Source organism: Budorcas taxicolor, chromosome 21 (assembly GCF_023091745.1).
Source record: "Budorcas taxicolor isolate Tak-1 chromosome 21, Takin1.1, whole genome shotgun sequence".
Classification (NCBI taxonomy): Eukaryota; Metazoa; Chordata; class Mammalia; order Artiodactyla; family Bovidae; genus Budorcas; species Budorcas taxicolor.
In genome coordinates, this window is record NC_068930.1 from 31960320 (window position 1) to 31976178 (window position 15859).

Genomic DNA, 15859 nt, shown 5'->3' on the forward strand with positions numbered 1-15859 from the left:
GTGATTCCTGGATCACTGGTTAACCTCTCAGCTCAGTTTCTCCTAGGCCCAGGTCCCCTAGCTGGGTGCACTGTCTGCCTCCCCTAGACCTGCTCCCTCAGGGAGCTTTGTGGAGCCCTCCAGCCTAGGAAGCCCCTCACCTGTCCTTTCACTGCTGCACATCAAGGCCTGGGGACCCCCTCAGCCGGCAGTTCTCAAGCTTCTGTGTGCATCAGAATCACCTGATGGTGATGTGGATGGACATGGAGATCGTCATATTGAGTGAGGTAAGTCAGACAGAGAAGGGGAAAGAGAGAAGGAGAAATATCCTGTGACAGTCTTATACACAGAAAAGATACAAATGAATTATTTACAAAACAGAAAGAGACTCAAAGACTCAGGGAAGGAACTGTGGTTACCAAGGGGGAAGGAAGGAAGGAAGAGGGAGTTTGGGATGGACATGTACATACCACTATGTTTAAAATGGATAACCGACAAGGACCTACTGTACAGCACAGGGAACTCTGCTCAATGTTCTGTTGCAGCCTGGATGGGAGGGGAGTTTGGGGGGGACAATGGATATGTGTTTATGTATGGCTGAACCCCTTTGCTGTGCACAACATTGTTAATTGGCTAAATTGCAATATAAAAGTTTTTTTAAAAAAGGGATCACCTGTAGAATGTTAAAATATAGGCTTCTTGGCTCTGTCTCTAGAAACCTCAATTCTGCAGGTCTGGGTGAGGCCCAGAGAGTTTCCACTTCTAACCAGGTCAGGCTGGTGGGAGACCGCAATTTGAGAGTCATGGCCCCAGACAGAGAGCAGGGGCTGTGCTCCCCTTTCTCTCCTGCCCCAGACCTTGCTTTTGAAATATCAAAGCCAGGAATGTGGCTGACTTCTCTGACTTTGCTGGCTTGGGGACAATTCAGCTAGGAGTCACTGCTGGAGAGCTGGGAGAAGGGTGGCGTCACCGGGTGAAGGCAAATTGTCTATTTCGTTGGTATCTTAAAGTGCTGGTCTTTTTCTCTCCAAGGAGCTATGTACATAGACAACTTCAAAAGTCACTCGTTTTTCTCTTTCTTAGGGCTTCCCAGGTGGTGCTAGTGGTAAAGAATCATAGTTGTTCCTTCCTCTCTGGGCCAGGCTCTGAGAACGGATTGAGACCACAGCCACCTGGAGAACATTTAAAAGACAAACCCGGGATCAGACGGCCCCCCCAGAAGCAGAAAGTTGAAGCTCTTCCGATGCCCCTCCTCCATCGGCTGGCTTGACAGACGGAAGAAAGCCAGTCTCCGGGAGCCCTGTCCACCCTCATTCCCTGCAGCCGCGTCTAGGAAACACGTGTTCAGGCCTGAACACGCGACCCCAGCTGCCTGGTGGCCCACGTGATCCCTCAACACGCTGCAGACGCGCAGAGAAGGAAGTAACATTTCATAGATGGGCTGACAGAGCTCTCTGCATATGAGATTTACTACCGTGGTATTTTAAATATGTGAAATCCAAGATACATGTTATAATGTAAAACTCCAGTAAGGTGTGGGAGGAAGGCACAGCGTAGAGTAAGCGCAAGAAGTTAATGGTCTCTTAGCAACGGTGAAAACCACTTTTGTGCTTTCCGCACAAACCTGGTCTTCCTTCAGTATCGCTGTCCTGGCTAAGAGCAGCATCTTCCTCAAGGTGCGGGAGCCTGAGCCTGAAGACAAATCCTGGCACCGCCTCCTACCCGACCCCCTCTCCCAGCGGGCTCCCCAGTGCGCGTGCGCGCGCTTGCAGCCCTTACAAAGGGCCCTTTATTGAGTCTTTTAAACAGCTCTGGACCATCTGCTATGCTCCGTCTGTGCTTCTCGCCTGGGCTCCGGTCTCTGATCTCCATTCTACACTTGGCAGCCAGAGGATGTGTTTGTTCATTTACTTTTATTATTATTATTTTACAACCACACCTGTAATTGTGTCAACAGCCACTGAACACATCAAAAGAGTTGCAAGCACACGCATCAACTCCAGGCCTAAGATCGTCCTGGAAGACAAACACATTTGATAACACTTGGTGACAGCTCCGGGGGAAGCAGGTGCTCTCCTCTGTTGCTGATGGCCGTGAGTTAGGAAGTGTCTGTGTAACCATTGTCATGGTGGTTTGACAATGTTTATCAAAGTTGTACATTTGCATATTTTGGGACCAGTTTTTAGAGATGTATCCTAGAGGGCCAAGTGTTAGATGATGATTATTTGTTGCACCATTGTCAGCAAGAGCAAAGGATTGGAAATAACCTAAAGGCTTATCAATACGGGACAAGTCCTTAAATGCAGAGTACATCATGAGAAACGCTGTGCTGAGAGAAGCACAAGTGGGAATCAAGATTGCCAGGAGAAATATCAATAACCTCAGATATGCAGATGACACCACCCTTATGGCAGCAAGTGAAGAGGAACTAAAAAGCCTCTTGATGAAAGTGAAAGACGAGAGTGAAAAAGTTGACTTAAAGCTCAACATTCAGAAAACTAAGATCATGACATCTGGTCCCATCACTTCATGGCAACTAGATGGGAAAACAGTGGAAACAGTGTCAGACTACTTTTTGGGGCTCCAAAATCACTGCAGATGGTGATTGCAGCCGTGAAATTAAAAGACGCTTACTCCTTGGAAGGAAAGTTATGACCAACCTAGATAGCATATTCAAAAACAGAGACGTTACTTTGCCAACAAAGGTCCATCTAGTCAAGGCTATGGTTTTTCCAGTAGTCATGTATGGTTGTGAGAGTTGGACCGTGAAGAAAGCTGAGTGCCGAAGAATTGATGCTTTTGAACTGTGGTGTTGGAGAAGACTCTTGAGGGTCCCTTGGACTGCAAGGAGATCCAACCAGTCCATCCTAAAGGAGATCAGTCCTGGGTGTTCATTGGAAGGACTGATGCTGAAGCTGAAACTCCAATACTTTGGCCACCTCATGCGAAGAGTTGACTCATTGGAAAAGACCCTCATGCTGGGAGGGATTGGGGGGCAGGAGGAGAAGGAGACGACAGAGGATGAGATGGGTAGATGGCATCACGGACTCGATGGACATAAGTTTGGGTGAACTCCGGGAGTTGATAATGGACAGGGAGGCCTGGTGTGCTGCGATTCATGGGGTTGCAAAGAGTCAGACACGACTGAGCGAAGATGGATAAGGGTATATTCATATCATGACGTTGTATATAACCGTGAAAAACAGGAAATTCTCTCTGTACAGACACATAATTTTTTTTTTAATAAGGAAAATGATTACGTGACAAAAACAAGTTGCAGAACAGTGTTGTGGATCTGTGTGCAATTGTTTGTACGAGCCTCATGGTCTCTCTGGAATTGTATCCGTCCCCCAAACTGAACTCTGAGCCCTTGGTGAGGGACTGGGTGTCTGTGAGGAGGGGCTCTCCCCTCTATCCTCTGTTTTGAAACTATAGTTTTAAATCATGTTACAGTGTTACTCACCCAAAAAATAACTACATAAAAATTTATAAAGTACATTATGTCAGCACCTGCAACACACCTGGCATATAGTAGCTCCTTATTCTTTATTGAGTAAATTAAACATGCCAGCCCCCTAAAATGTACGCTCTGAATTAGTTACCTGTTGCTTGGTCAAGTCACCCCAAAATTTGGTGACTTCAAATAACAAATGTTTATACCCTCCCCCGAGTTTCTGTGGATCAGAAGTCTGCAGATGGCTTAGCTGTGGGCCCCTGTCGTGGCCTCTTTTGAGGCTGTCACTGAACTCTCAGGGCTGCAGTTCCCCAAAGGCTTGGTTGGCGCTGGGGTGCCTGCTGCAGTCTCATGAATGTGGACTTGGTTCCTCATTGCTCAGGCCACTTCATAGACAGCTGTTGAGATGAGAGAGAGAACAAGAGAGGACATCTAGGGTGGAAGCCACGGTCTTTGTGCTCCAGTCTTGGAGCTGAAACCCATCATGGCCGCTGAGTTCCATTGATCAGAAGCAAGTCAGCTAGTCCAGTCCACGCTCAGAGGGACATGACCACAGCAGGTGTGAGTCTTAGGAGGTGTGTGTGCTCTAGGCTGAGAGGCTACCTGCATGCACTTTGATGGCTTCACCTTGCTTCATCCTAAATAGAGTTTCCGACAAGGCCTCATAGGGCTGGCCTGAAGCCTGAACACCCCCTCCTGGACGCCACCCTCCAATCTCCTCTGCACAGGCCTTTCTTTTTTAAATACCTTTTTTTAAAAATGTTCACGTATAGTTGATTTACAATGTTGTATTAGCTTCAAGGGTACAGCAAAGTGATTTAGTTAAACATGTGTCTATTCTTTTTCATATTCTTTTCCTATTTAGGTTATTACAGAATATTGAGCAGAGTTCCCTGTGTTATACTGTATGTCCTTGTTGATTATCTATTTTATTTTTAAACATTTCATTTTGGAATAATTGTATTTATTTCTGTATTATTTTAATCCCTCTATTTATTGGGTGTATGAAAATTTTATTTTTTTACTTTATTTAAAATTTTTACTTATTTTCTATTTTAGGGGGGGATCTTTGGTCCCCAACTAGGGGACTCACACTTTCTGCATTGGAACCAAGGAGTCTTAAACACTGGAACACCAGGTAAGTCCCTGATTATCTATTTTAAATATAGTAGTACCTATATCAATCCCTGACTCCCAATCTATTTCTCCCCCTCACCTTTCCCCTTTGGTAACCATAAGTTTTCTATGTCTGTGAGTCTGTTTCTATTTTGTAAGTTCATTTGTGTCATATTTTGGATTTCACATATAAGTGCTACCATACGATATTTGTCTTTCTGTTTCTGATTTACTTCATTTAGTGTGACAATCTCCAGGTCTATCCATGTTGCTGCAAATGGTATTATTTCACCCATTTTTTTTATGGCTGAGTAATATTCCACTGTATATATGTACCACATCTTCTGAAACTGTGATGAAAAAACTCCCAACAAACAAAAGTCCAGGATGAGCTGGCTTCACAGGAGAATTCTATCAAACATTTAGAGAAGAGATAACACCTATCCTTCTAAAACTATTCCCCAAAAATGCAGAGGAATGAACACTTCTAAGCTCATTCTATGAGGTCACCATCACCCTGATACATAAAACAGACAAAGACACCACAAAAAAAGAAAATTCCAGGCCAATATCACATGTTCATCACATGATGAACATAGATGTAAAAATCCTTAACAAAGTACTAGTAAACTGGCTCGAGCAATACATGGAAAGGATCACCATGATGAAGAGGGATTTATCCCAGGGATGCTAGGATTTTTCAATATCCACAAATCAATCAGTGTGATAGATCACATCACCAACTGAAGATTAAAAACTATATGATCATCTCAATAAATGCAGGTAAAGCTTTTGACAAAATCCAATGTCCATTTATGATAAAGGCTCTGCACAAGCCTTTCTTAAGTTCCCCAAACACACAGGGCTCCTGCCAGTTCCGAAGCCTCCGCACACGCTGTACCCACCTGAAACATTGGCTGGAATGTAAGGGAAGCCCATGTAAGGGGAAATCGACAGCCTAGCATGCGTAGGAGGACTGTTAGCACCTCCAGGCTAGTCAAGGGACGACTGCTGGAATCCAGTGAGACCTGCAGCTCTCAGCGGCAGGGAGCTGGGAGGCCGAGGCTGTGGGCTTCATTGGAAGGACATGGCCATTCGTAGCATCGTGTGGGGAAGGGCCCAGAAAGATCCACCACCACTGCCCTCCTCATCCCTCCAGGCTCCCTCCCGTTGGGCAAATGAACTGGGATCCAGGGAGTCCGCAGACACGGTCCACAGACACCAGCCTCCTGGGCCCAGAGCCCAGTGGGAGAGGCTGGAGGGTGGGTCGAGGGGCGAACGGGGACATGGGGCTCATCCCACACTGCCCACAGTCTCCTCCTCTTATCCTTTGTTGGCCGCCAGCTTAGTGCAAGATCATGTCAACTCTGTCACAGTCTCACTTGGAAATGAAAATGTTAACCGGCTTTGCTCCTGTGAGAATTGGGGAAAACTGGGGAGAGAGTGTGTGAATGAGAAGCACAGCAGATGCCAGCAGGGTGTTATTTGCCTCCGTGTGGACGCACATCTGCAGTATTTCTCAACCACATCTGGGGGAGCAGCTGCAACTGGAGTTGCCACCAGATTAAGTTTATGACAATCCGCTGTCACTTCCCAAGATTCAAACGTCACCTGCACAGGCCCAAGAGGCAAGTCAAAAGAAGCTGGCACAGCTGTGCCCCCCACCTCCCTCCAGGCTGTGACGGGGGCCACGGGCTCCGCAGCTCCCCCTGGATGGAGCATCCCTTCTTGATTACCATCCTGGGAGAGAGGGTCAGTTCCCTTAGCTTTTCCTCTGATGACAGTTCTCGTCCCTCGTGTCAGGGGAGCCCATCTGGGGACTATGCAAGGGGCTCTGGGAGTCCGTGCCACTGGGAGAAGCCATAGGGTGGGTCTGCAGGCCTGTTAGACCCACCTCGGTCGGATTCAGCCCCAGCCTTCCCTCTCCTGATGACCACGAGCCCCCACTTTGATTCTAGAGCCCAGGGATATTTTGCTTCTTAAGGGTTTTTAAAACATTTCCTAGGAAAGAACGTCACTTCAGAGACAAAGTCCAGCCATCTTCAAAGGTCTCGGGATTTCCTTTTTTCCAGAGCATATGTGACCTTCCATGGCCCCTCTGGGAAGGAGTCAAAGGAAGATTTACAGCATGTATTTCCAGCAATGCTGCAGGACCCATCTTCAGGATACCCGGCCTCCCCTTTCATCAAGGGCCTCTGAGTCTGGAAACTAACTTTAGTCTGTTAATGTGACTGCTGCTCGTTTCCTTCTTTGGGGTCCATTAGCCACCACCAGAGGTCACGTGGATCAAAGCATTCTGGCTACACCCGTCTTCCTGCTCATCACAACACAGGCACCTCCTTGTCTTTGGCAGTGAAACACGCCACTTGGTTTTTGCCACCGCAGAATCCCACCATCACCAAGGACACCAGGGGCATCTCAACAGTGACCTCTCCCAGTGGCAGACCCAGTCCGCAGAGAATGTGCACAGGGTCTTTAAGCAAGAGAGGCTGCTGGTCTTCTGAGACCCAGACCAGCTGTCCGTTCCCATCAGCCAGAAACAGAACCCGTTCCAGACAGACTCAAGGGTCAAGGTTCTTAATGCCCCTGGCCTCTACTCAGATGGTGAATCCCAGACCTCAGGGTCCTGCTCCTTTCCAAAGCATGTCCACATAGGACACTTACAAAGCCTTTGAATTCAAATGACATTGTAATTCTGCCATATTCACAAAGCCCGCATTTGACTTTTGACAAGGTTATCTCTATGGCTACAGCAAATAAAAGATTCTCTGGGGGGTCTGATAAAAATTCTCTGGTTTTCTGTAAGCTCCAAGCTTTACTGGAGTATGTAGTTTTTCTTTCTGCTGGGTCTCTGGTGTAGTAAGAACTGGCCACCCACCCTACAGTCCTTGACGTCACCCTTACTGACCTTAAGGGCTGAAGTCACTTGCCCCTCCCTCCCCACCTCAGCCCCTGCCCTTCCCTGAGTTCTGGCTTTAGTAAGGACATTGTCCAAAGCAATTGCAGGTGGCAGTTTGACCAGCTGTAATCCCTGGCATGGCCTGAATTGTTGTTGTTCAGTCATTAAGTCATGTTCGACACTTTATGACCCCAAGGACTGTAGTCCTCCAGGCTCCTCTGTCCATGGGATTTCCAAGGCAAGAATACTGCTGTAGGTTGCCATGCTCACCTCCAGGTGTGAGCCCTGACCCAGGGATTGAACCCACGTCTCCTGCATTGGCAGGCGAATTCTTCCCTTGCTTAGCCACCGGGCAAGCCCTGTGGCCTGGATTATTGGCAGCTTGTTACCCATCATTAAGAATTCAGCATGGGACTTCCCTGGTGGTTAGAACTTTGCCTTCCAGCGCAGGAGTTGCGGGTTTGATCCCTGGTTGGGGAGCTAAGATCCCACATGCTTGTGGCCAAAAAATCAAAACATAAAACAGAACCAATATTGTAATGAATTCAATAAAGACTTTAAAAATGGTCCACAACAGAAAAATCTTTAAAAGGGTGGGGGGTGGAGTAAAAAAGAGCTCAGCACTGCTTCCAGGGCCCAGGACATGATCGCACTTACCCCAGAATCTATCTAAGAGGGTCTGTTTCCAAGGACCATGATTGGTACCTGTGCTGTGTGAATCAGGGTCCAGGCGGGGAAACAATCCACACTGGCTGTTTTTGAACAGAGATTTAAACACAGAATAGTTTCAGCAGGATTGGAGGACTCAGTGAGCCAAACTAGCTGACAATTAAATCATATCTGTGGCTGTGGCCAAGCTCTGGGTGAGGGCACTGGTGTTAGTTACCATGTCTCACCCGCTCAGTCCAGTCTCATCCCACCCTCCCAGGCTGCTCCCCCAGTGACCCTGACAGTGCAGGCTGCCCCTCTGTCTGCCCCGCAAGGGCCTTTATTGCCTATGAACCAGGAGCGGGGCTCCAGCCAGTCTGCTATTGTGCAGCCCAGGGCCCAGGTCAGCGTCTGCCACTGGAATTTTTTCTTTTTACTTGGAAAAAGAAAAATTGGAATATAGTTGCTTTACAATGTTGCATTATTTTCTGTTGTATAGCAAAGTGAATCAGCCGTATGTATACCTATATCCCCTCTCTCTTGGACATCCCTCCCTTCCCATCCCTCTAGGTCAGCACAGAGCACCCAGCTGAGATCCCTGTGCTATACAGCAGCTTCCCATTAGCTATCTAATTTACACATGGTAATGTATTTATGTCGGAGAAGGCAATGGCACCCCACTCCAGTACTCTTGCCTGGAAAATCCCATGGACGAGGAGCCTGGTGAGCTGCAGTCCATGGGGTCGCTAAGGGTTGGACACGACTGAGCGACTTCACTTTCACTTTTCACTTTCATGCATTGGAGAAGGAAATGGCAACCCACTCCAGTGTTCTTGCCTGGAGAATCCCAGGGACGGGGGAGCCTGGTGGGCTGCCATCTATGGAGTCCCACAGAGTTGAACACGACTGAAGTGACTTAGCAGCAATGTATTTATGTCAGACCCACTCTCTCATTTTGTCCCACTCTCTCCTTCCCCTGCTGTGTCCGCAGGTCCAATCTCTGTGTCTGTGTCTCTATTGCTGTCCTACAGATAGGTTCATCAGTACCATTTTCCTAGATTCCACATATGTGCGTTAATATAGGATGTTTGTTTTCCTCTTTTTGACTTACTTACTGCACTCTGTATGAGAGACTTTAGGTCCGTCACATATACAAATGACCCTATTTTGTTCCTTTGAGTAATAGTCCATTGTGTATGTATACCACATCTTTTTTTATCCATTCCTGTGTTGTTGGACATTTATGTTGTCTTCCTATCCTGGCTACTGCAAACAGTGCTGCAGTGAACACTGGGGTGCATTGAATTACAGTTTTCTCAGTGTCTGGCACAGGGATTTTTTTTAAAAAGATAAATAATTAATGATGAAATCAGTTCTCACAACCACTTTCTGAAGAAGCAAGGATCCGGTTTGTCAGTTGAGACATCTCAGCCTCACCTGAACCACGTGGATGGAGCTGGGATTAGGTGGGAGATTTCTAGAGGACGCCAAGCAGACAAAAGCCATCGCTGGAGAACATCAACATCGTACAGCACCTGCTGTTGAAACGGTGACCATCATGATCTGGCGCGTTTTACACCCTGGGTTCAGAGGGGCGCATGTGCCACCAAGTCTTGTGACTGTCCCTGAAGGCAAGTCATGGTATTTCCCCGTTTAACAGTGGAGGAAACTGAGTTGTGCAGAGGAGAGACACCAGCCCAGGTCAGAGGCCCCGGCTGAGTGCTGGTCTGGCTGGGATTCTCAGCCAAGATGCACACCGCTCCTCGGAACAGGCGTTTCTAGACGTCTGTTAGACAGAACAATGACCCCCGAGATGCCCACATCCTAACCTCTGGACACTGAATATCCACCTTACAGGAAAAACAGGCTTCGTAGATGTGAGGAAGGGCCTCCAGTTGGGCAGATTTTCCTAGATTCTAAGGGTGGGCAGAATCGAGTCACTTGAGTTCTTTTTAATTTTATTGGAGTATAGTGTATAGATTTGGGTCCTTCTCCGTTTAGGACAATAAGGAGGGAAAGGGCTGGGGCAAGGCCTTGGGGGAGGGGCGGCCAGTGGTCAGGCCAGGGCAGCACAGGATATTGGGAACGGGGTGATGGGATGGTTCACAGGGGCCTGGCACGCAGCCAGTGATCTGTGGCGGGGTGGCGCTGGGGGCCTGCCCTCCAGAGGGGTCTCTCAGAGGCCGCGATCTCCCCGCGACTTCTGCGCAGGGCCGAACAGGGCGCGGTGGGCAGGACCTTCCATCACATGCGCTCGGGAGCCCGCCAGGGGGCAGCGTGGCGCCCGGGGCAGGTGCGGGCGCAGGGGCACCTCGCTGTCACCTGTTCCACCCGCCGGAGGACCAGACCCCGGCGTCTCCTCATTCTGCAGGTGCCGGGCGCGCTGGGGAATCTGTGCTCTCCAGGGACCCGAGGCCAGCCCCGCAGGACCTGGGCCCCAGGTGCGCCCCCCACAAGTCCGCCCAGAGTCGGGGCGAGGGCTCGGGGAGGGGGCTGGGCGGGCACGCATCTTTGTCCTCCTCCTGGTCTTCCCGCCGCGCGCTCTCGCCCGGCGAGGGGCGCTGGCGAGGCCAGGGCGGGGCGGGGCGCGGGCGTCCAGCCGCAGGCCGGTGCGGGGTGCGCCCGCGGGCCCCGCTGCGTGGGCCGGGCAGGAGCGGCCCTGCGTGCCGTACGCCGCGTTCGGGGCGCGCCCGCCGCTATCCAGCTTCCCGGGCTCGGCAGCATCTCGGTGCGCGGCTCACAAAGAGCTGCGGCGGCGGCCCCGCGCTCGGCCTTGGGGACACAGCGGCGGCGGCCGTGCACTTGCACGGCCCGGAGCTCGGGCCAGGTAAACCGGGGTCCGGGCTGCCCAACCCTTCCCCAGAGCGGCCGCAGCCTGGGGGCGCCGGGGCGGGCGCGGGGGGTGCGATCGGGCGGCGCTGCGGACGGGGGGCGCCGCGGGGATCAGGGGTACAGCCGGGCGGGCGCGGCGGGGCCGAGCTGGTGGCTCGCGCATCCCGGGCGGGGGCGCGGCGGCGAGGGGCGACTAGGCGCAGACCAGGGACGCAGACCCGCGGCGGCTGCCCGCTCGGGTCCCGCCGGGCTGGCGGGGCCGCTGGAGTGTTCCGCGGCCCCTCTCGGCACTGGTACTGAGTCCCTGTGAGGGGCGGCAACTCTCGAGTTTGGGGTCTTTTCTGGGTTCCCTGTCACCTGGGAAGCCGAGCCCCGGTTTTCTAGCCCTCCACCCTTTTCCTTTATAACGAGGCCCAGCGAGAGAAACTCCTCAGTTAAAAATTCCACAGTCGGGTTCCCCTGGGCGGCCGGCGCTGGGCTGGGGGAACGGCGCGAACCTGCCCGATCGTCCCAGCCCCTTTCCCCTCGGCCTGGCTGCTACTGATGGTCTATGCCAAGGGCGAGGCCCCCGCCCCCAAGCCGGGCTGTGCCCCGGGCGGGCCGGGCAGCGGGCCTCGGTCTATCAAGGCCGCGGGGCTGGGGACTTGGGGGTCGAAATTGCCCTGGACCCGGTGCCGAGGGAGAGTCGTGAGGGGCCCACCCTTCCCGAGACTCGCTAAGCATGGAGGCTGAGATTGTACCTGCTTGTCTCAACTTAGTATTTACTTGCAGAAGGAAGACTTAATTTTTTGACATATGTTTGGATCCAGCCTGATAGGGGCCAACCTCAAATTTGGTGGTTAAGCCAACTCATAAATGGCCGTGGGGACGGTCAACCCCAAAGTGGGGAATCTCCTTTGTGCCCTTCATCCCGTGGGCTGAGCTGTCCCTGACCTCTTCAGCCTCTGTCCCCTTTCTGAAAATACCAAACCCCCCTCGCCCCCCACATGCTCTCCTTCTTTCTCTTTGAGAAAAAAAGTGGTTTTGGGAATAATGACCTGCAGGCTTCCAGGGTGGGAACCACACAGCTTTTCCTGGGGTGCACATTTAGTTTGCTCTGCCGGGTACCCACAGCCTGGTGGATGGCTTCTTTTTCAAGCCTCTGGGTCCTTCTGGTGAGGGGAGGTGAGGGGGAGGGTCTTGCCTTCTCTTGGGGGGCTTCCATTCTTCAGGGGACACTGAGGGTCCTCCAGCCAGGATGCCCTTCCTTGTGCCCTCACTGCTGGGGGGCTGTCCATCCTGCCTCCATCTGCACTCAGGAAAGGGGGTTGGTGGCTTCTGAGCAGCAAATGACCCTGGCATGGAGCCTGCTGGCACTCAGGATGCTGTCCAGGGTGTTAGTAAGCACGTTGGAGCTTGCTGACGAGTCAGCTTGCTGAGTGGGCCGCCTCCTGGGTGGGCCGCATGGCACTGGCAGAGAGACCCTGGGATGGGTCTCCAGAGCTGCACTAGGTCTGGGTGGTGGCCCTAGTGACAGGCGCCCTGAGAGTCTGCTGTGGGGCCGGGCTCTCCAGACCTCTGCTCATTGGCTGGGGAGCATGGTTGGGCCCCTCCCCCATTGTCTGCCTTCCCATCTCCAGGGTACTGGGCTTCTCTGCCTGGGAGAAGTGTGGGCCGAACCAGATGGGGGGTGTGTGTGTGTGTGCACACGCGTGCGTGTGCCTGCGTGTGTGAGTATGAGAGGTGGGGTGGGCACTGACAGGCGGTCAGTTTCTTAATCTTTGGCCTCTTGTTTGTGTTCTCAGTTGCCCCGGGCTGGACTTGTGGTTTGTTAACTTGGCTCTGCCTTGGTACTTCTAACCCTTAAAAAAAAAAATTAGTTTCACAGGGATAATTGGTGGGGATGGATTGTGAAATGGAGGCGCATAAATAATCCAATTTGCCAACTGAGCTAAGAAATGCGGGATAAAAATAAAAGATAATTGTAAAAGACACCAGTCGCCCCCCTGGAGCTAAGAGGGAGTGTCAAAACACCTTAATGTTTCCTAGACACAACTGAGGAACTCAGGGAAAGCTCATGTGATGGGAGGCTTGCCTTGGGCTGGGCTTTGTTTGACTTGGGCAGCCCTGAGGCCCGTGGAGGGACAGGAGCCCCAGGGCACAAGCACAACCCCCCCAGGCCTCAGCTCCACCTGGGCACTCTTCCCCATCCTAAGCCCTGAGCACCTGATCCAGGGACTCAGCAGGTCAGGGCCTCTGGTCACACTGGGGTCTGAAGTCTTGGAGAGACGTTTATGTCGGGGAAGTTTGGAGGACTGGGTGCAGATGGCCACAGAGGGAGGCCCTGAGCTGGCATGGAGGGCTTCTTTCCAGAACAAGTGGCAGAAAGCAGCATTCTGCCTTGAGAGACTGGCAGAGAGCTGGGTTTCCTGAGCCCTGACCTGGCTGGGATGGGGAGTGACGTGGACACTGACGGTTGTGTGGCTCCATCCTGTTGGTCATGTCTGAAATGATTGTTCACCAAGTGGGGCCCAGGTGCCCAGTTGGTGGTTGGTAGTTGGCTGTGTGCCCACAGGGGGATTCTCTGGCCCCTTTTGAGGCCCCACTCACCACCTGGGTTGGCTCCAGCTGGTGGCTCAAAGCAGCCTGCAGGCACGGGCTGACTCGGCTGTCATGGGTGCCTCTTCTCTGCCTCTCCTGTAGGCAGTCCTCCACTCTCCCAGTCCTCTCGGATGCACAAGGGAGCCAGGGAGGACAGCGACCTTGTTGTCATGCAGCCAGGCTGTCTCGATGGGCCTGAGATTCACAAGTCTTCTTGGGAACCCCCTGACCCCATTTCGGCAGGTGCTGTTGCTGCCTGACTTGTGATTTCTGTGCTAGCTGCAGGGTGTCCTGTGCTGGGCTGGGCTGATGTCCCTCACTCAAGCCTGCAGTGGCTCCCCAGGGCCCTCTCCACACCCTCAGCCTGATTTTTATTTCTGCAGGTTCCCTTCCTCGCTCCCAGCTATACCATCAGGCAGGCTCATTGCCCACGCTTGCTTTGTGTCATCCCCACCCCATCCCCACCTGCCACCTTGGCCCGTGTCCATCCTTCATCATCCCAGATGAATATGGACTTTTCCCTTCTTCTCTGCCAGTTGCCAAGTTTGCTGAGCTCCTGCCTGCCTCAGGGCCTTTGCACTTGCTTTCCATCTCCCTGGCATGTGCCTCCTGCATATGTCCACCTGGCTTGCTCTCTCACTCACTTCTCTGTCTGTATTTCAGCTTCCTACATAAATTAGCATCATTTCTGCCTTTCATGTTAACCCTCACTTCTCTGTCTGTATTTCAGCTTCCTACATAAATTAGCATCATTTCTGCCTTTCATGTTAACCCTCACTTCTCTGTCTGTATTTCAGCTTCCTACATAAATTAGCATCATTTCTGCCTTTCATGTTAACCCTGCTTTGTGTTTCTTCTTAGGACCTAACACAATTTATGATTTTTATACTTTTATTCTGTCTCTTACCACTCCAACATACAGGCTGTGTTGACTTCTGTGTCCCTGGAACAAGAATAGTGCTTGGCACCTGGTTGACCCTTAACCCAACTTGTTAAATGGATGAACGAATGAATGAAACCCCAGGAGCATCGTGCTTCCTTCCAGTACAAGCCTGGTGCCCTGCTGCTCCCTTCCCCAGACCCCACACCTAAAAACAGCTGCATTCACAGCTGGTCCCTCCCAGACCTCCAGCAGAACCTTGCCTACACTGGATCTGCAGGAGAGAGTGATGGAGAGGTGGCGGGGTGGGGGGGCAGGCCAGATGTCACGTGGCTGGAAGGCCATCCAGCCCCAGTAGTGGGCGTTCTGATCCTCCACGGAAACTCCTTTGGGATTCTTGGTTGTTTGGCTGGTCGTCTCTCAGGCTGTGCCTGCGCTCACCTCGGTGGGTCATGGACGTGCTGGGAACAAGACCCCCTCTGGCTTAGGTTCCCTACCTTCTTCATCTGGAAGTTTCTAAACTGGTCTTTCCCCTTATGTCGGACTTCGTGTCTTCAGGCTCCCGGCCACTCCGCCTGTCCTTGTGTGCCAGCCTGCCCCTCCTGAAGCCTCCCCACCCCGCCTGATTCTCCCTACCTGTGTTTTGGCCCCACTGGAGGGGGCCACTGGTTTTTTAAGGGGGAAAACTGTCACTGATCTCTGGGGCCTTGGGTGAGCCACCAGCCCTGGGCGCCTTTCTCAGCCTCCGTCATAGGTGCCTGATAGAGCTTGCCGGGCTGGTTTTGATCCCAGAAGTCCAGCACTGAACTGAGATGAGAGGTTGGTGCTCAGCCAGAGCTTCATGGATGCCGGTGGCTACAGTGCTGTGGCTTCTTTTGTTTTACTGGGAGTTTGAAGGGTCAGCTTTGCTGGCTTTACATGCAGCCTAGTGGGAGACTGTCATGCTTCCTACACTCTCAGGTGCTGTTCTGATGTAAGGGGCTGCATCTGTGGTTTTGTGCATGAAGGATCAAAATTAAAGAGAAAAAACACAGCTTGAGATGTCGGCATCTCCTGACCGCACAGATATTTGCATCTTGTGGGTTTTCTGAAAACGGAAGCATGCTGGCATTCAAAGGTGGTTTCGGATGGAGAAACTGACTGGGATGAAATACACATCACTGGGCACTTTTTATTTTTTTTAAACATTCTTTTGTTGTGGAGATATTTTTTAAAGTCTTTATTGAATTTGTTACAATATTGCTTCTGTTTATGCTCTGGTTTTTTGGCTGTGAGGCATGTGGAATCCTAGTTCTCTGACCAGAAATTGAGCCTGCACCCCCTGCTTTGGAAGGTGAAGTCTTAATCAAGGGACCTCCAGGGTAGTCCCTCATCAGGCCCTTCTGTGTGTTTTCTTCTCTTTCCTTGTATGTGCTGTTTAAATAGTTCCTTGCCAAGCATGAGAGGCACGTCTTCACTTGGCAACGAGGTG

The 15859-nt window shown here is 51.6% G+C and overlaps 1 protein-coding gene across 1 annotated transcript; it reads right to left on the reverse strand.

Moving 5' to 3' along the window:
- Window positions 1-10272: 10272 nt before the first annotated feature.
- LOC128066461 (translation initiation factor IF-2-like) lies at window positions 10273-11091 on the reverse strand. Its single transcript, XM_052659521.1, has 2 exons — window positions 10869-11091; window positions 10273-10820 (listed from the first exon to the last, which is right to left on the reverse strand). The coding sequence occupies exons 1-2, from the start codon at window positions 11089-11091 to the stop codon at window positions 10273-10275; spliced, it is 771 nt and encodes a 256-aa protein (XP_052515481.1).
- Window positions 11092-15859: the final 4768 nt, after the last annotated feature.